The following is a 21,542-nucleotide window of genomic DNA, read 5'->3' as shown; positions in this document are numbered from 1 at the left end:
TGGATTTGTGATTAATGTTTGACAATCAAACTGAATAACAGAAAATTAGACTGAAAAAGAAAACATACTATAATTTTAACAGTAGTTATTTAAGGGTTCTAAAACTCTTAGGTTTATCTTTACTTCTTCTTTAGATACTTCTATATTATCTAAATGCAAGTTTTTTTGCTTACAAAAAAAGTTGGAGGGGGGGGCGCTACAATATTAGTACCTGAAAATACTCAGATACAAGAAGCAATGTCTTTAGCTGTTCAGGACCATCAGTCAGGCCTTCCACTTTCTGGAGCAGGACACTGACTTCACCATTTTAACCCCTATACAGGCAACCATACAACAACCTATGTCTGACAGGCATCCACAAAGTTTTATGAATGGAGACAGATTACCTATCTTAACAGAAAAATTTCTCTGCTGTCAGATCAAAATTTCTTCTTGCCTGACATTCAAAACCACCAAAAAATTTGGACACACACAAGTCACACCTTTTTTTCTTCTTTTTGGCTGTACCACGTGATATGTGGGATGTTAGTTCCCCAACCAGGGGAACGATGCCCTCTGCATTGGAGGTACAGAGTCTTAACCACTGGACCACCAGGGAAGTTCCCACAGCTATTTTTAAAAAACTTTTCTAAAAAATTAAAATATTAGTATTTCCACTATATCTGTATTTTGGAATCTGTTATAAATAGCTGACCTGAAAAAGCCTCTGTCTACAGCTGAACGATTCATGATAACAGAGTCTTCTTGATTATATCCAGTGTATGATGCAATGGCTACAATTGAGTTGATACCTGTAGTATATTCAAATAGCAAACATTAAAGCATCACATGAGAAACAAACAAAAATCACCTCTTTCTTTTAAATCTATCCTATTTAACTACATTTACCACAGATGTTTTCACCATGGTAACTGCCAAAGTCTACTCCTCCTGGAAGAGCAATCTGTGAGAAAACTATTCTGATGGTTAAATGTTTAATATACGCAAATCCTAATAGTAGTCACTCCCACTGTATCCACTTTCTAGTCAGTGATTATATACATGTAACCGTATATTTATAAAGTCCCTCCCCCAACCAGGTTTCATGATTCTCACCACAACCCTGTGCCATAAACAAGGCATTATTATTATTATTTGCGTATTAGAAAGATCTAACAAAATAAAACTTATCCATGATCTCAAAGTTAATAAGCAATAGATTCACGTCCCAGCTCTTGTCTGCTGACCTTGAGTTTGACCTGGTACCACCCTATCCCTCTCCTCGCAGCCCTGCTCTGCTCCTAGATCCTCTCCCTATACTACAAAGACAAGTGGTGTTACCTTTCCTACCTCAATTGTATTTAGTTGCTACCGCCAAAACTATTTTTGATGAGACCTTAAGACTTAAAGTATCAAGTATTGACAAACAAAACTGATAAACCTTTAGCCACACTCATCAAGAAAAAAAGGGTGAGGGCACAAATCAAAAATCAGATGAAAACAGACAAGCTACAACTGACACCACACAAATATAAGGAGTCAGAAGAGATTACTATGACTATATGCCAATAAAATGAATGGACAAATTCTTAGAAAAAGACTGAACCAGGGAGAACTAGAAAATATGAACAGACAAATCACAAGTACTAAAATTGAAACTGTGATTTAAAATTTTCCGACAGACAAAAGAGTAGGACCAGATGGCTACAGAGGCAAACATTCAGAGAAGAATTAAGACCTATCCTCCTGAAACTATTCCAAAAAGTTGCAGAGAACAGAACACTCCTAAACTCATTCATTCTATGAGATCACCATGACCCTGATATCAAAACCAGAGAAAGACACCACAAAAAGAGAAAATTACAGGCCAGTATGCCTGATGAATACAGACGCAAAAATCCTGAACAGAATACTAGCAAACTAAAGAAAAAACAAAACAAAACAAGAGTTACCACAAAATCCAGCAATTCCACTCCTGGGCATATATCCAGAAAAGATGAAAATGCGAATTCAAAAAAATACATGCACCCCAATGTTCATAACTGCACTATCTATAATAGCTAAGGTATGGAAGCAACGTAAGTGTCCATCAACATGGTCAAGCTGTATAATGCAGAGAAAGTACATAAAGATGCCAGATCCTAAAGGTAGGGGGGAATCTGAAGATAGATGACAATTTGCAGAAATCCCAGGGTCTTGGGAGATGTGATGTGCGCCTACTGCTATGAAAGCCAGCAGCAGGATTCACATGACGTTTGTGATACATGGAATGGGCAAGATTTCCCTTGCACATCCTCACAACATACAGTGCTACCTATGGCCCTCCCTCTCGTCAGGTGACATAGCCTGTAGGTGCTAAATGGTCTTGGCCCTTGCAGGACTTTCCTCCTCTGCTGTGACAACCCCTGACAGCCCACACACACTATATCTACTACATCCCAGGAAGCAACCCCCTCCATCCTACAACCTTGATCCAAGGTACGCAGGCAAGTCTGAAAGATAAGCTAAATTTAGCTAAAAGCAGTAAACTTCTGAGTTTTATTTCTAATACATTCTTCTTAGCTTAAAAGCCCCAAATCAAAAAACAGTGCAGTGAAGAGGAAAGAGAACAAAAAAGGAAAATGGGGGGAAGACCTATTTCTGGTCTTAAAAAAAGCCAGAGTTTGCATTCTGGGTTTACAAAATAAGTTGTACAACTTCGGGGCAGATAACCTTTCTGATCCTGTCTCCACAATTGTAAAACAGAGAGGATACAACCACCACTATTACTAATCAGCTAACATTTATTTCTCCCTTATTAACTGGTAGGCACAAAGCCATGAGTTTTAAGTGGATGTAACCATTTAATCATCACAAAAGCTTTGAGGCAGTTTGTAGGTGAAAAAACATCACAAAGCTTTTATGATGCTTAGAAATAATATGTGTAAAGTACTTTGGATGGTATTTCACAAACTGCTCAAAAAATACCAGTAATTTTTAAAACATTATCTGTTATCTCAAAGACTTATCAACATGTGAAATCTAGGATTACAATTCATCTGTCAGTCAGGCCCTCCCCAACCACTTCAAACCTCAGCTCAGCACTAAGGAAGCTGTAAGTAGCCTGACCCACTTTAAATCAAGGTGAACCTCTGTCACAAGGATCTTTGCTCCCAGAAGATACCATCCAAGGTAACAGTACCCTATAGAAATAGGAATGATACTAATCAAAAGATCACTTAAGATAACCCAATCTGCCCTTTCCCCTTAGAGATCAGAATGTGGTCAATGCAGCTGGCATATTAGGCAGAGACAGAGCTAATTATTTAGCCAGGAGGGTCAGGAGATTGGTTACATCAACAGACGTAGCAAATAACTCAACATACTGGAGACAATGGGAGCCAGGTTTCTCCCTGTCAGAGAATGGAGTTCTAAAACACTACAGTGTTGTACCGGGAGATATGGTATAAACTCACGGTTCTTTAGTATATATAGATATAAAAATAGTTAAAAGTGAGAGGAGTATATGCATATATATTTTTTCCTAGCACCAGCAGCTGAGAGGACCTAGAAATGATGACATTCTAATACCAAGGACCAAGCCCAGCACCCAGATTTTGGTTTCCACACACTATCCTTCACTAAAAGAAGAAATGGCCAAGTCCAAGTTTAGGGGAAGAAAGGCACAAGATGAGACAAAAGGTAAGGAAGTGCTTAAAGAATGATGAGAACTTAATGGAGTCATCTTGAAGATGTTCTCGCTGGAAAATCTGGGACAATCTCAGCATCAAAAAGGAAAGAATGATAAAATTAGAAGATCACCATTTGGCAACACTTACACAGTAAACTAATGGCTGAAAGTGAGATAAAAAATGAGATATTTACATCCTCTCAAAGTATCTTCTAACAGAGACTTTTTACTTAATAAGATTGCTGGAAGAAATATCAATAACCTCAGATATGCAGATGACACCACCCTTATGGCAGAAAGCAAAAAGGAACTAAACAGCCTCTTAATGAAAGTGAAAGAGGAGAGTGAAAAAGCTGGCCTAAAACTCAACATTCAGAAAACTAAGATCATGGCATCCAGGCCCATCACTTCATGGCAAATAGATGGGGAAATGATGGAAACAGTGACAGACTTTGGTTTTTTGTTTTTTGTTTTTTTTGGCGGTGGGGGGTGGGGGAGCACTCCAAAATCACTGCAGGTGGTGACTGCAGCCATGAAATTAAAAGACGCTTGCTCCTTGGAAGAAAAGCTATGACCAACCTAGACTGCATATTAAAAAGCAGAGACATTACTTTGCCAACAAAGGTCCGTCTAGTCAAAGCTATGGTTTTTCCAATAGTCATATATGGATGTGAGAGTTGGACCATAAAGAAAGTTGAGCACTAAAGAACTGATGCTTTTGAACTGTGGTGTTGGAGAAGACTTTTGAGAGTCCCTTGGACTGTGAGGAGATCCAATCAGTCCATCCTAAAGGAAATCAGTCCTGAATATTCATTGGAAGAACTGATGTTGAAGCTGAAACTCCAATACTTTGGCCACCTGATGCGAAGAACTGACTCATTGGAAAAGACCCTGATCCTGGGAAAGATTGAAGACAGGAGGAGAAGGGGACGACAGAGGATGAGATGGTTGGATAGCGTCACCAACTTGACGCACATGAGTTTTAGCAAACTCCAGGAGTTTGTGATAGGGAAGCCTGGCATGCTGCAGTCCATGGGGTCGCAGAGTCGGACATGACTGACTGAATTGAACTGAGTAAGTACACAATACTTATAATTAATAAAATGTGGAGAAGCCTGACAGTCACTATCTTAATTACATGAAAAAAGTTAGAATCACTAACAATGGTACATAGAGACAGCATATGCCTCCTGACACGATGCCCTGAGAATGAAGCACCACTTCTGTTAGCCCTGCCAAGAATTCATAACCTGAAATATAAACCACAGGAAACAACAGTCAAATTGAAATTGAGAGACAATGTATAAAGTAACTTGCCTGAACTCTTCAAAAATGTGAAGGTCGTAAGAGACAAGGAAAGACCAAAGAACTGTTTCAGACTAAAGAGACATGCAGAATCCTGGATTAGACCCTAGACCCATAAAGGACATTATGAGGACAACTGGCAAAATCTGAATTGGGAGACTACTGATTCGATGGGGATCAGTGTTGACCCCTTGATGGTGACAGATGTACTGTGCAGAATGTCTTTGTTTTTAGAAAATATACACTGAAAAATTAAAGAGTGATGGGGCTTCCAGGCCTGCAACTTACTTTCAAATGGTTTAGGAAGAAAAAGAAAGGGAAAGAACACTGCAAGTGTGGTAAAATGTGAACCCAGAAATCTGGATGAACAGTATACAGTTCTTTTTAACAGTCTTGAAACTTTTCTGCAAGCTTTAAATTATCTCAAAATAAAGTTTTAAAATAGCTAACAAGATTAAGGCATGAAGGAGTAACAAAACTGAAAGGCACGTGGTCCCTACCACAGCCATGCCCTTACCACTTCATAGCAGTGCCAAAGGAACATTCTATTTCAAATTCAATCCTTCACCAATATTTCTTTTCTTCTCTAGCAATAAAGAAACTATCATCTAAATGTCAAAGAAAACAGGGGCACTGCAAACACAGACCAAAGATACCGGCACACTGCAGACAAAGTAACAGATTCTGTTTTTCTAGTTTCTTTTTCTAGACAAGAGTAACCCCTTGTGGAGGACTCTTAAATCATTCTAAGCTGTGAGAATCTATCAAAATGCTAGATCCCATATTACAGTAAATGATTTAAAGCCACTATTTACAAGGTACACTTTACTAAATAATGTTATCCACAGTCAAAGCCAAAATTCTGCTAATAATATGGTAAGACAATTGTGTGGAAGAACCATGCTGTCTCCTTTATATTCAAATCTCTCATACCCTTCAGACTTCTCTGCACTATTTCACGAAACTGTTGTTCTGAAATCTCTTCCTGGAAATTCCATGGTTTTCTTATCAGATTCATCTCAAATCTCTTCTCCTGATTTCTTTTCCCCAAGTTCTGGCTGTCTCTGACTTTTTCTATTTTCCTTGAGAAATATCACAGTCATCTATAATTATCATTAACATATCAAAAACTTCACAGCTCTTGATTTGACATTTCTTCTAACTATATTTGCAACTCACTGTTGGAAGATCATTCCTGAGATGTTGTGGCAGCAACTCAAAATCAACATGTCAAAAACTGTTACCTCTAAAACCTCTTCTTCTAACCTAAAGAGAGTGGATGTACGTATAACTGACTCACTGTGCTGTACAGCAGAATTTAACACAATACTGTACATCAACTATAATCCAATAAAAATTAATTTTAAAAATAAAACCTTTCTTCTAACATGCTCCCAATATTATTAATAGTCTCTCTCTCTGCTAGATCACCCAAGCCAAGAACACCAATAATATTTCCAATTCCTTTCTTCCCTCTCTTCATAATTTCACATCCAAATAGTAATCAAGTCCTATCAAATGTATTCCAATCCCTTATACTTTTTCACTTCTTAGTAAGAACTGTACCAATTCTCACTTAGACCACTGCAAGAACCTCTAAGTTATCTCCCTACTTAATACCATATCTGACTCTATTTTTTAGGTGGCAGCCAGAATGACATTCAAAATAAACTTCCAATTGTATTACTTCCTTGTTCAAAAAGGCTAGACATTTTCATTCTCAAATGTTTATCGCAGCACTGTTTATAATAGCCAGGACATGGAAGCAACCTAGATGTCTATCAGCAGATGAATGGATAAGAAAGCTGTGGTACATATACACAATGGAGTATTACTCAGCCATTAAAAAGAATACATTTAAATCAGTTCTAAAGAGGTGGATGAAACTGGAACTGATTATACAGAGTGAAATAAGCCAGAAAGAAAGACACCAATACAGTATACTAATGCATATATATGGAATTTAGAAAGATAGTAACAATAACCCTGTATGCGAGATAGCAAAAGAGACACAGATGTATAGAACAGTCTTTTGGACTCTGCGGGAGAGGGAGAGGGTGGTATGATTTGGGAGAATGGCACTGAAACATGTATATCATATAAGAAACAAATCGCCAGTCCAGGTTTGATGCAGGGGCAGGATGCTTGGGGCTGGTGCACTGGGATGACCTGGAGGGGGGTTCAGGATTGGGAACACGTGTACACCCATGGCGGATTCATGTTGACATGAGGCAAAACCAATATTGTAAAGTAAAAATAAATAAATAAATAATAATAATAATAAATAAATAAAAATAAAATTCAACCCACCGTCTCCATCTCAGGAGATCAAGTCTCATTCCCATGCCTTTACACTCCAGCCATACTAAACTGACGTAAGTACTAACAGTTGATTTCATACATCCAGGCCCTGGTTCAAACCAGCTCTCAAATTCAACTAACCTATCAACTTTACTCTAGGTCAAAATGCTACCTCCCCCATGAAATTGGCACTAGACTCCAATAGGAAATCAATCATTTCTTTCACTTTGTGCTTCCAAAGGAATCTATATCTCCATCATAACACTTTTCACACATTTACCTTTTTATTTAATTGTGCTCATATTTTCCTGCCACATTGTAACTTCTACAAGAACAGACACTGTGTCATATGCATTTTATTAATCCTTCAAAGCACCCACAAAAATGCCTTAACCATGGCAGGATCTTACAAAATGTAGAACAAAACTGAACATACCTGCTGGCAGCTCTCTAAATCGCAGATACTCCATAGAACGTGTAGTCACAAGTGGTTTTTGAGGATAATACAGAACATGGGCCAACGTATCCATACGAACATGAAAGTTGGTGATATAAACCCCCATAGCCTGCTTACCCATAGCAGACTGGTATGTGTTTCTAGGGGACTAAAAGTAGAAATGAAAAGCAGAATCAATGAAAATTTATTTACTTCTAAATAAATACATAGACTATACAGAGTACTTCATAAATCAGAAATACAATTGGTAAAGTTTCTACTTCTTCTGGAATAAGCAATTATGGCTCTTAAGAGTCAAACACAAGAATGAGCATATTAAATGTTGTAATCCATAGCCTTTACACTACAAGGCTTTTCTTTCAGAAGAAACTATAGACTCGTTTCTAATTTTTATTCTACTTCCCCCCAATTCCTCACAAAGCATAGTTAAAAACTGGTACCAACCTGGTTATGATCAGGAAAAGGAATAATAGAGGCACAAACACCAAGAATCATTGATGGATGAATTTCACAGTGTGTATATGTGGAACAATAAGCTACTTCTTTCTCCTGTAAATCATCTGGGGTCATTGCAAGCATCACTGTTTCTTCTTCAAGAGTATCAATATATTCTACCACCCCACTGGCCACAAGATCCTGCCAACTAAAAAAGAATTCATTTAATTTCCTTACTTCCTCAACTATGTTAGTTAACTAAGCTCCCTACTTAATAAAGAGTATTCCTGTATCTGTATGTACTCATACAGGAAGAGTCCTAAAATACATATATTATTGTTAACAGTAGGGGAAAAAAAAGTTACTGAACAATACACATAAAGTATGGCTCTGTAACTACTATTAGTTTGTTTTTATCTGCTCTCATCTAAAGAACCTACTTGGAGGCTACAGGGTAAGTATATAAAAACAAAGAATAAGGTCTGGAGGTATATATACCCCAAGTGGTAACAGTACTTACTTTCAAAAAGGAAGGTATGAACTGGAGGCTTTTATATTACATCTATTTTTTGAAATTTTTTATAACAAAACTATATATATTCATATATCACTAATAATAAATTGTAAAAGATTCTTTTTATTAAATTTATTATATTGTTCATATTATGTTATATATTACTTCATCACATAGGCTATTTCTTTTTCTTTGGCCACAGCACATGCATGTCGGATTCCAGTTCCCTGACCAGGGATCAAACCTGAGTCCCCTCCAAGCAGTGGAAGCTCAGAATCCTATGTAGGTCACTTTTTATTAGTAGAGATAGTCTACTGTCTACATGTCACAAAGACTTTTATTCTTAAATAAGACCATACAAGTCTCTTGAAAGAGTTAAGTCACTCAATTGTATCCAACTGATAACGACCCCTTGGACTGTAGCCTTCCAGGCTCCTCTGTCCATGGAATTTTCCAGGCAAGAATACTGGAGTGGGTAGCCATTCCCTTCTCCAGGGTATCTTTCCAACCCAAGACTGAACCTGGTCTCCTGAATTACAGGTAGATTCTTTACCATCTGAGCCACCAGGAAAGCCTCAAGTCTCTTACTTAAGAAAAATTAAGAACAACAAATGTAATTGCTTATGAGTACAGAGTTTCGTTTTTTGTTTTGGGTCAAAGAAAATATTCTGGAATTAGATAGTGGCAATGGTTGTACAATCTTGTGACTATACTAAAAACCACTGAATGACACACTTTAAAATGTTTTATGTCATATTAATTATATCTCATTTTTTTTCTAACTGCCATGTTCTTACCTGTAATTGTTATATTCTCTCTCTTTCAATTGATCAATGTGTCTCTTCTTCAAAAGCAGCTTTTGTTTTTCCACAATTAGAAGTGGTCTACAAATACGGCCTGCATCTGTATAGATCCGAATCTCCCTCTCTCGAATATCTCTGATCATAGAAACCTGCACATAAGAAGACAAAATAGTCTCATGAACTTATATTTTCTCTGTATCATTAAGGCTGAGATAAAATAACATTAATAAATTATCAGATAAAACTAATAGATCTTAGTTGATCCTTGTTCAATATGCTAAAAACCTAGATATAATTTAAAATTTTATAGAAGATAAATATTTAACCTTGGTAATTACAGAGCTGAACAACATCTGGTAGTAATGTCATGCAAAATAAAATATGAAGAAAATGTATTTTGGATATCAAAACACTAGTATGTGACAATTTCTTATTTTTGTCTCTGATAATTACATATACTTCACTGTGTAACCTTTCAATATCCAGCCCTGTGTCACTGCTTCAATCAAGCTTTCCCAGGTGTAAGCCTGACTTCTCATGATAGTCTATCAGCAAATGGTTTACAATCTAGATGTCTAATACAGCAGTCACTAGCCACAGGTCACTACTAAGCACTTGAAATGTGGCCTTTCTAAAAGGAGGTATGCTGTAAGTATAAACTACTTACTGAATTTCAATGATAAAACATCACTAATAATTCTCCATGGATTGTATGTTGAAATTGTACTATTTTTAATGTATTAAGCTAAATAAAACACATTTATTTTCATCTATTTCTTTTTTTCTTTTCTTTTTTTCTGCCACACAACGTGGCTCATGGGATCTTAGTTCCTCGACCAGGGGCTAAACTCATACCCTCAGCAGTGAAAGCATATAGTCCTACCACTGGACCACCAGGAAATACGCTTTTTTTTTTTTTTTTTTTTAACATGAATACTAGAAAAATGTAATTGTCTACGTAACTTACATTGCATTTCTACTGGATAGTGCTAGAAAAAATATTCCTGGAAAATATCAAAAATATTTTGGAAAAATTTACAATAAAGAACATAATATTAAAAGCACTACAGAATTTGAAGTGCCAATGTCAAGAAGTAAACAAATAAAAATTTCCATTGAATTTTCTAGATCTAATATATAATCTTAAAAGTCAACTAAGAAATGAATTGCTAATGAGTTGGGAAATGGAAAAATAGACTGGTATTTCTACATAAAAGTACTTTCAAAAGGTGAAATCACAACTGGATACACTGTTATTAAAGAAAAGATTGGGTAGGGAGTTCCCTGTTGGTCTGCGCTTTTACTGCTGGGGCCCAGGTTCAATACCTGGTGGGGGAACTAAGACCCCACAATCCATGTGTCGTAGCCATAGAAAACAAAAAAAAAGACTGGGTTTATTTAAAGAAAAAGTTTGGATTATTCAGTTTTAAAACAACAGTAATTCATTAAAGCTTAATCAAGAAACACTAAGTTCTCCCAAAGTGTAAAGAGTCAAAAGCCAAGAAAAAGAAAATGTCCCACATTCTTAGCCCACTTCCTATCCTTAGAAAAAATCTGAGATGAAACCGTGTGTGTGAACAAAAACACTATGAACAGCATTCTCAAATGCTTTCCTTGAATCCTTAGAGAATTCCTAATAGAATATAATAGAATTCCTAATAGAATATAGCTCTTTTGTCTTAACAGAAAGACATAAACTGAGCTGTGTCTCCTCAAAGGCCAAACAGAATCTTGTATTCCAAAGGAAATAGGTGTTCTCAAGAAGACTACTGACAGGAAAGCCTAACAGGTCCAACACAAAGCTGAAGTTAGAAATGGATAAGCTGAGAAACTCTGGTTATCAGAAAACATAAAGAAAAAGAAAAAGTACTAGACTCCTAAAAAATATATACAATTCTCCTACTAAGAGGCTCCTAACAACATTCTCCAATAGGAGATTAAACAGCCCAGTTCAAAGACACAGGGCCCATTTATAGCTTCAACAAACACTCACTGTCAGACACTACATATCAGGCACCACACTCAAAGCTGAAAATATAAAGTCATATTAAGACACATTCCTTGCCTCTGAGATGTTAACAGTATAAGTGAGAGAAGCAGGCACATAAATCAATAGATATTATCTGGTATATGCATTCTTTTGTAACTTATTCAAGGAAAATATGCTATATAGTCACAGAGATAGGTCTAAATCAGGGGCTCAGTGAAGAGCCCAACAGACCAAATCTGCCCTTACCTGCCATCTACTTTTTAAAAAATAAAGTTATGCTGATATGTGTACTGTCTATGGCTACTTTTCACTACAACAGCAGAGCGGAATACACAACAGACACTGTAAGGTGAGCAAAGACTGAAATATTTAATATCTGGTCCTTTAAAGAAAATGTTTGCCAACCTCTGATCTAAATCAAACTGGGGGGGGTCAGGTAAAGTATCCTGAAGAAGACAAGAGTTAATACTAGAGTTTTGCAGAATTAGTGAGATTTATCTTTAAAAAAGGTAAAAAACACCTTCTCCCTATTACTCGTTTTTGAGGAGGCATGGGTGACAGGGAGCACAATCATTCCAGGTTGAGGGAACGGGCCCATGGGAAGGTAAAGAGGCATAAACAGCATGAAGAACTTAAATTTTATCCTAGAGAACACAGTAAACCTCAGCAGAAACAAACAGCACAGCATTAACAAAATTCTCAATCATAAAAAACACAATGCTGGTTCTTGGGCTTTCTCTTATCTCTGCCTGCTGCCCTCAAGTGAAGCAAGCTGCTCCTGACTTCAAGCTCTGAATACCTCTGGCTCAAAACGCAGAGTCTGCCTGCTAGAGGAAGACTTGGAGCAGCGAAACCTTGATTCTCTGCTTTGCTAGGTAGACAGGTGGCCAGCTAAAGTGTGTTAGTTTCTCTCCAAATCAACTTTCACTCAGAAAGACCCAAAGGTGCAGAGTTGGGGAAATCAAAAAAAGCCTGAGCCCAGCCCTCAACGTATTACACTGAAAGCAAAAGCCATATTTTGGAGAGGAATAAAGTTCATTTGGTATTTTGATGATTAAAGAAAAAAAAATCCTATACCCAGAGCACTTCAACATCCACCTAAACATAAAAGAATCTAATAGAGGTGTATCACATTTCAAGAACCAATCTCTGGATTCCAACAAAGGAGGTTATCAGAGATGATCATTCCCTTTTTAAAAGCATTGTCAGCTTCAAAAAAGATTCTCAAAGAATACACTTTAAAATGTAATCTGAATTCCAAAATTTATTTTAATAATAAATTACATGTCAAAACTTTAGATGCATATATCTAAGGCATTAAAGTAAACAATACTTTATTATTAAATCTAGATCAAAACATCATCTAGACTTTTGACAACATACTTTAAAATTCAAAGGACACCAGTTCAAGAAAGATATCAATGCAAAGATAGCTTTCATTTAGCCTTATGCCTCATTCAGAAATCCCAGAGATCACGTCCTCTTAAATAATTAAAGATTCTTACTTCAGACACAATGATGTCCATCTGACGCCGCAACTTCCGTAGTGTGTTCATAAGTTGTTCAGGATCTTTATGTATTCCAACCCAACAGCCATTAACAAAAATCTTGGTTGCACTAAAATAAAAAACCAGAAGTATTTTGTACATAGTAACTCTGTAATAAGCTATAACTGAAAATTAACAATTTTTTTAATTGCATCTATACACACTCAGCAATAGCTGCAGGAGAAATTTCTTCTAAATTTTCCATACTCCATTCTTCTAAAAATTCCAAAATTGGAGAAGGCTGAGATCCAACTGAAATATAAGCCATCAAGGCTAAATTCTTCACAAGTCCTACAGCATGGCCCTTGGAATAAATAAAGTACATATTACTCATACTGATAACATGCCTTTCAAAATTCTTTTCCACACTTCCCCTCCAATTTGATTTCAGAATATATTACTTCCTAAAAACAAAATTATAATACTTAGTTCTATACTACACTTAGATAATTAAATAAAATTAAAAGTTACTTACAAAAGTAATTATACTCTACATGATAATTCTTGTACTTTTTGTCTTGAACATAAATTCTAATGTATTACCTCTGGGGTCTCAGCAGGACACACCATTCCCCATAATGTATTATGCAATTGTCTAGGTTTTGCTAGTTTGCCATCTCTACCAATGGGAGAATTTAAACGACGCAGGTGAGAAAGAGTAGATGCAAAAGTCAGGCGATTTAATACCTAGAAAACAATAACAAATCTTTATAGAGCTTGGGCATTTCTGTTACACTATCATTTTTTGGCAAATACTAAAATGAGGCAAAGTCGTATTTTCAAATATAAACCACTCAGTTGATGGAAACAACTGTTTCCATCCTTCTTTCTCCAATCGGCCCTGGATAATTCCGCTCACTCTTGTAACTTAATTGACCCTTACAGCAAGGATAGCAAATATATGACATATAGTTCTAACATGCCACACAAATGTTTTATGGCCTATCTCCAAGCATTTGGATGTTAGTGGGGTTTTTTTTAACTTATTTTGTTCTCCATTGTATCCCAGTACCTAGAACAGTACTTAGCAAACATCAGGCACTAAGTGTCATATGCTACCGACTCTCACTCCTTTGCCCATAGCAAATATCACTAACCCACCCCAGAACTTTTTCCAGGTTGAGGCCTCTGAACCCAACACAGAGATTCAATATTTACAGAACACTAAGCGAGGTAATGGGCTTCCCTGGTGGCTCAGACGGTAAAGCATCTGTCTGCAATGCAGGAGACCCGAGTTCAATCCCTGGGTTGGAAAGATCCCATGGAGAAGGAAATGGCAGCCCACTCCAGTATTCTTGCCTGGAAAATCCCATTGACGGCGGAGCCTGGTAGGCTGCTGTCCATGGGGTCACAAAGAGTCGGACACGACTGAGCAACTTCACTTCACTTCAAGCAAGGTAATACTTGTTTAAGTACAGTAATATTTAGAGACATACAAAGCAATCAACACAATCTCAACGTACCTAATAACACATCACCTCTTTCCCCCCACCTACAACAATCCATCCTCCTTCCTAAATCTCCTATCATGGTTAATGGTGTCACCCTTCCCTTTATCTCCCAACCTAGAAATCTCATGATATCTTTGTCTCTGACTTCCTCCTTTCATACATTAATAAACATATCCTGTAAACTCTTATTTCCCAACGTCACAGCAAAAAGCCAGCTCCTCACCTCTTAACCTATCATTAGTTCGTAAGTCCCTGCAATGTCCTCTCCAATCTACTCTGCTCAGTTATCAGAATTATTAAAAAACAGATATAGGTAAGTTCATATCACTAACCGAATTAAAAAATATTAGACAGTTCCCCACCAGCTAGAGGAGCATGACACTGAGGCTCTTTTCAATGAAGTCCCAGACAACCTTCCCCTACTATAGTCTTTAGAATGCCTGTACTCCATCCACACTGCTGAACATTTCTCACCTCCACAACTGCCACAGGATGGAATGCACTCCCCATTCTGCTCTGCTTGGTGAAATTCTACTTCTATAGAAGACATCTGACCACCTCCAGGAAGAACTGTTCTCTTCTCTCTGTTCTATGGAGTTTTCCATCATTCAACTAGTCACAAAGCTTTCCAAACTTCCTAATATTTCTCAAATCTGACTCTACTCTCTACCTCCATAGAACTGTTCTACTGCAGGCTCTAACCATTTCTCACTGAGCCTGTTGCAACAATCTTTCTGCCACCAACTATGCCCTTCTCAAATTTTTCTCCACAATGACATTTACTGTGAAGCTACTTAAAAGTTATGACCAACCTAGATAGAATATTCAAAAGCAGAGACATTATCTTTGCCGACTAAGGTCCATCTAGTCAAGGCTATGGTTTTTCCTGTGGTCATGGATGGATGTGAAAATTGGACTGTGAAGAAAGCTGAGCACCGAAGAATTGATGCTTTTGAACTGTGGTGTTGGAGAAGGCTCTTGAGAGTCCCTTGGACTGCAAGGAGATCCAACCAGTCCATTCTGAAGGAGATCAGCCCTGGGATTTCTTTGGAAGGAATGATGCTAAAGCTGAAACTCCAGTACTCTGGTCACCTCATGCGAAGAGTTGACTCATTGGAAAAGACTCTGATGCTGGGAGGGATTGGGCGCAGGAGAAGGGGATGACAGAGGATGAGATGGCTGGATGGCATCACTGACTCAATGGACATGAGTTTGAGTGAACTCCGGGAGATGGTGATGGACAGGGAGGCCTGGCGTGCTGCAATTCATGGGGTGGCAAAGAGTCAGACACAACTGAGCGACTGAACTGAACTGAACCTAAAAAGCAAAAATGAATGCCCCTCTACAAGGTGTTCCCAAGCTCCTCTCTCCAACCCCACCTTTCTAACTCTCCCCCTTTGATTTGAAAACACTAGAATGATCTAGCTCCTCCCACATACATGTGCCCTTTTCTCCCTCTGTCCCTTTTTTCAGGATATTAAGAAATTTTCTCCAGTTTTCCTATGAGCTATTGGTTCTACCCTCCTCCAAGGCTTGCGCTAATTTCTCCACTACCCTTCAAGACCCAGCTCACGTGCCACCTCCTAAAGAAAACATTTCTGTTCACACTCTCAGGCAGTGCTATATGCCTTTCTCCAGCATCCCCATAGAGCAAGCATGCATAGCTCTCATTTAATACTCCCTCTACCATGCTGTAATATGTTTACATCTGAGTACAGACTGTAAGCTACTGAAAATCAGGGATCATGTTTCACTCATTTTTTGCAGATCCAATGTGTGACAGAGCTCTTGGCATATCTTAAAACCCAGGAACTGAACTCAGTTGGCAGGATGCCATTTATCATAATTCAGCTTAAGGCACAGCGAGATATACAAGGACAAATGTTTCCTCTAATAGATGGTGAGCTCCTTGAAGGCTGGAATCAACCTGTGAACCCAGCATCACAAATATCAACTAGAGTCAACAAATCCTTACTAAACTAAAAGAAACTAGAAATTTAACTGGGTTATGAGCATCCTTCCATAATTCTTAAGATATTCAGACTTCCAGGAATCAGGAGGTTCAAGCTGGTGTCTGAATGCCAAATTAATCAGGTGATACTGGTGTATGCTTGTTTTTTTTTTAAAAAAAAAAAGCAAATGAGGGGGAGATCCCTTCCATAAATCTAAACATGTACATGGTAAGTTTTAAATCTCATATGAAAACTAATTACAAAAAATAAATAAAAACACCTGGTGAGACATTTTTGTAAAATGTTTCCTCCGTTAATTATTCTAAGAGTACCTACTGTAATCATTGTACATAAAACAGGGCAACATACAGAAATCAGTGTTAGAAGTATTACATTACACAAAATAATTTATTCCTTGGCTATCAGTTTCTAATATGGAACTTTTAAGACAAAAATTTCATGAACATAGACTGTTTCACCTCCTAAGAACCTATGTAAATTTATTAAATATCTTGATGAGAGTCAAAACTTTAAAATCTCTTAGTAATACTAACAGCTAACTTAAGAAAATTTTCACTTTCATAATTCAAAAGCCTCCAAGTACTTTTATATCTGACCAAGACACAAAAAAAGGGAAAACAATTTACATTCAATAAATGAAGATTCTATTAGTTTCGTAAAGTTTTCTTACCAAACCTGTAGTCACAGCTGACACCCTTACCTGAGATACTCCAGCTCTGGCTTGATGAGCTTTCTTTTGGTCACCCCAGTTTCCAGTAGCTAAAGAATATTTTAGGCCATCAGATATAATCCTGGTTTTAATTGCCAATTCCAAGTTAAAATCCTTTCCACGATCAATGAACTTCTGGGCATAGATCCGTACTTCTTTAAGCAAATTCTTAAACATTCTGCCAATAAAATGTTTTAAATATGTCAAGGTCTGTAATATGAATTCTAAAGAGGACACTGTTGCCCACAAGGAGGTGAAAAGTGGTTGAGATGAGGAGGGGGGTTATTCTTTTTTATATAAAAAGCACAGATGTACATACAGTACAAAAACATACACAAGCAAAGCAGTAAGGGAAAAAATAGTTCAAAGAGGCTCCTTAGTGGGGTGGTACCAAAACAAGGTTGAAAAACACTAACATACAACACAATAAATCACAGAACATGCACAAAACATTGCTAATATCATTTTTGTGCTAAACTGTCTACATAATTTTTACAAATAAGTTTTTCCAATTATAGAAGTAGTACATGTTCATTATAGAAAATATAAAAACATATTAAGAATAAAATAAAAATCACATATAACTTTAATTCTGACACAACCACTGCTTCTTCTCTAGCTTTTGTGTTTTTATAAACTGCAAAGCAAAGCTTATAAAAATTCCAATATCAGCACTCAGAAAGTCAATCAATAATCGGGCTTTCGTAAATGCTTTGCCATGGTAGAGAGGAATAAAGAAAATGTAAACAAGTGATAAACGTTCCCACAATCTTGAAATTCTAATATGAAACATAACTAAACTGCACAACTGGCAAAGAATGTAGCAAACTTCACATGCACCCATTATGCATGCCAAGATAGTTTTTTAGCACCTCCATGTGCCATAACCAATCTAAAGTGAAATTTATCTACTTTTAACAGTATCATTCTATAATTTCTTACCCTCTAAATAAGAATGCAAGTAGTGGTCCAGCAAGGTCCAATCTTTTGTTTCCATAGTGATCTCTGTCATCTAATTCTCTTCTACCCAAAGCTGCTAGCAGCAACCTATGAACCATGTACCTTTAAAAAAAGAAAGAGAAAGCACATGGTTTTGGCTTTCCTTTTTTTAAAAACATATATTAAAAACATCAATTTTGACATTTTCAGCTTTAAGAAAAACCATCTCAACCACATCTTGGCAAAGAACTTAAAACAAAGAAATCTGACGTACCCCAAGAAATAAGCTTTCTTGGTCTCACAAAAATCACTGACGCCAACATGAGGGAGCATTTCCTTCTGTAATACTTCCTTGGCATATTTAATTCTTTTCTCTTTGGTAACACCAGGCTTTGCCCCTCTTGAACCAATGAAATTTAGTGCAACATTCTGTTCTTGGATGACAAAAGCTTCATCGAGTGATGGTTTAACCTATCCGTTCATTAAAATAAAATTATTTTTTAATTCATTATCTTTAAGATAAGGCAACTGTCAATTTATAATATGTTAAATATCCCTATGAACACCTAACTAAATATTCAAATATTTTTAGAAATTCAAGGAAACACAACATCCTAGAACTTAAAAAACACCTTATTGACCTAGGGAACTCTGAAAAAAATGATCAGCATGGACAATCATACTTTCCAGAAAAATACAAATAATTCCATTATAACAGAGCACAGTGGGTTTGAGTATTTTTTTACATTTTAATAAACAATAGCTTAAGAAAAGTTCCTTTCAAATATCTAAAATCAATTTAGAGAAGTTTAACACCCAAACTAAGCTCAAATGAATAAATGTGTCATAATGTTGTCAGCCTTGGTTTAAGAGGTTTATCCTTTCTTTTAATTATTTAAATAATTATCTTTAAGTATTAAGGAGAAAAAAAGCATAACTACTGCCAAAAGCTTAAAGTAAAATCTAAACAGAATCCATTTTCTCATGTAATCATATCAATAAATACTCTAGTAACTAAAATATACTTCACTTTCTAACTTTGTGACCAATGTTTAGACTACATTTTACTTTATTTCTCTGTAGTCTTAAAGACTTTGGATAATTCAGGACAACTTTAAGAATATCAAGTACTCCTCAGACAAGGATGATTGACGAGGAAATGCGTATTTATCTAGACTCAACAAACCTTCCCATAAAAGTAGTAACTTTACAGTGGAGGAACCTAACAGCTGCCACTGTGAAATTAACTTTTCCAATGATGGGACAAAATGACATCACATGACTCCTGATGTGATGACCTGGGAAGCACACATTATGATCTCTAGATTTGTCCTGCTAAGAAATGGCATAAATTGAATCTAATCATGAGGAAATATCAGAAAAATCCAAGTTGAAGGATATTCTATAAAATAAATGGCCTACCCGCTCCAAAAACTTCAGTGTTATGAAACAACAGAAAGAGACAGGGGAAGATTAAAAGACATTAAGCAAACATTAAAAACAACATGTAATAGATGATTGACTGGATTTTGAACCAGGAAAAAAAATGCCGGGACATTATCAATATCTTTGGCAAAAACTTGAGTAAGATCTCCAGGTTAACAGTATATACAACACCAAAATACCAATTTTAAAAACTGCACTATGATTATGTGAGTAACTATCCTGATTCTTATGAAATATACACTGAAGTATTTAGGAATAAAGGGGCATGATGCCTAAAACTCACTTTCAAATGATCCAGAAAAAAACAATGTATATATATAGATAAAAAGAATCTTAAAACAAATGTGGCAAAAGTAACAGCTGCCAAATACAGGCACAGACTATATAAGAGTTATTTGTAACCTTTCTGTAACTTTGAAATGTTTTAAAAAAAAGTTGTTTTTTTTTTAAAAGATATCAACTCTTTTCCCCTTACTAAACTGCATCAGACTAGTGTGCCTTTATGATTTTCCTTATTATTATTTCTTCCTTTCTGCTATCAATGAACTCTGGCTGCCTCTAGTTTTCAGGTCAATTTTACATAGCATTGTCAGGAAAAGAAGTCAAGGTAGGGCTGAAGGCTTTTGCTATACGGTAAATAGAATGGGGTTTACAACAGCTAAATTGATCTTCAGAGCAGCTTTCTTTTGTGTTTTAGGATTAACAACAGTCAGTAACTTCAAATCTCTTGAAAAACACTATGAATACATTTTGCCTGCACATTACCATTTCCATCATCTCTGGATCTTCAAAATCATAAATAATATGCTCTAAAATATCTCTGTCAGACACAAAACCTAATGCTCTAAACACAATAATGATGGGAACTTCTTGCTTGATATACGGTAGGGTTGCCACAATACGTTGACCAATAGCACTCTTCTTTGCACCCTAGGAAAAAAAAATCATGAGAATATGAGAATACAGAGATTACAGCCATATATAAACATCATAAGAACCATTTCATATAAATGTCCATTGTATGTATTTCAAAAAAAGCATCCCTCTCATACTCTAAGGAATGTCCTATGGCTGCTTTTCAAAAACCACTGCAACAGGTTTACTTATTTGATGGACAGGCTGGTCATTCAGAGCTGGAGAATTTCCATTCTCTACTCTCTGTTTGCCAAGATTCTCTAGAATACCTCAAGACTGTATCTGGAAACTCTGACCGCAAAAGAATATAAACAGACTACCCTTCATCCTTTCCCCCAACCAAAAAAATTAGGAAGTCTGGAAGAAATAGATGAAGGGAAGATAAGAGAGACAACAGACAGGCAAATGTGGGGAAAAGCTAAGGACAGAACGAAAAATAAACTGAGAGTTGGTCGGTGAGATATCTCCAAATATGAATGATTATTCAATATTAAAAAACAGTCTCTTTCATATAGGCTTCTCTTTTACAATTTCTCTCTTCAATTGCACACAGAAATGAAATAAGTCACTAGCCTTCACTGGCATACAAAGACCTGGTTTCTCAATTTTAATCAAATTTCTTTCCTTTACTATCAAACTCTACCTTCTCTTGGCCTCATAATCCTACATTATCATGGTCCATTTAATAACTGTTGTCTTCCTCCTACTTCAGGCCTCCTTCCTTAGAAACCTTACTTCATCTCATGAGTGTTCAGTAACAACTTTCACAACTGATATCTAAATCTTCATCCTGGTCTTTTTCCTGTATCCACAATCCTCACAGCTCCAACTGCCATTTGGTTGTTTCAACAATTATTCCACCTCTTTCATCATAGACCTTTTTCAGAATATGCAAAACATTTTAAAAGAATGTGTACACCATGTACTGCTGGCATCACTACATTCTGTCTAAAAATCAATTCATGGAAGTCCTCTATTTTATCTTGAACCTCAGGATAGAACAATACAATCTTTTTTTTTTTTCATGGCTGCCTATAGGCTATTGATACTCATAACCACAGTGTTTCCACTTCAGGCAGACAGACTAGTCTTCTTTTGGGGCACACAT

At 36.5% G+C, this 21,542-nt stretch overlaps 1 protein-coding gene across 1 annotated transcript in view; it reads right to left on the bottom strand.

Annotated features, from left to right (window-relative positions):
- POLR2B (RNA polymerase II subunit B) overlaps positions 1-21,542 on the bottom strand; it is a 49,489-nt gene that overhangs the window by 8,216 nt on the left and 19,731 nt on the right. Inside the window, exons 7-17 of the mRNA XM_068975321.1 lie at positions 20,285-20,449; positions 18,348-18,544; positions 18,077-18,196; positions 17,126-17,312; positions 13,545-13,688; positions 13,166-13,305; positions 12,960-13,071; positions 9,459-9,613; positions 8,157-8,355; positions 7,692-7,860; positions 695-791 (exon numbers count right to left, since the gene is read on the bottom strand). Coding sequence (XP_068831422.1) covers positions 695-791; positions 7,692-7,860; positions 8,157-8,355; positions 9,459-9,613; positions 12,960-13,071; positions 13,166-13,305; positions 13,545-13,688; positions 17,126-17,312; positions 18,077-18,196; positions 18,348-18,544; positions 20,285-20,449 — 1,685 coding nt within the window. The remainder of the gene's footprint in view (positions 1-694; positions 792-7,691; positions 7,861-8,156; positions 8,356-9,458; positions 9,614-12,959; positions 13,072-13,165; positions 13,306-13,544; positions 13,689-17,125; positions 17,313-18,076; positions 18,197-18,347; positions 18,545-20,284; positions 20,450-21,542) is intronic.

Source organism: Capricornis sumatraensis, chromosome 7 (genome assembly GCF_032405125.1).
Source record: "Capricornis sumatraensis isolate serow.1 chromosome 7, serow.2, whole genome shotgun sequence".
Lineage (NCBI taxonomy): Eukaryota > Metazoa > Chordata > Mammalia > Artiodactyla > Bovidae > Capricornis > Capricornis sumatraensis.
Note: the sequence above shows the minus strand (reverse complement) of the source record. Positions and strands in the feature narration are given on the sequence as shown.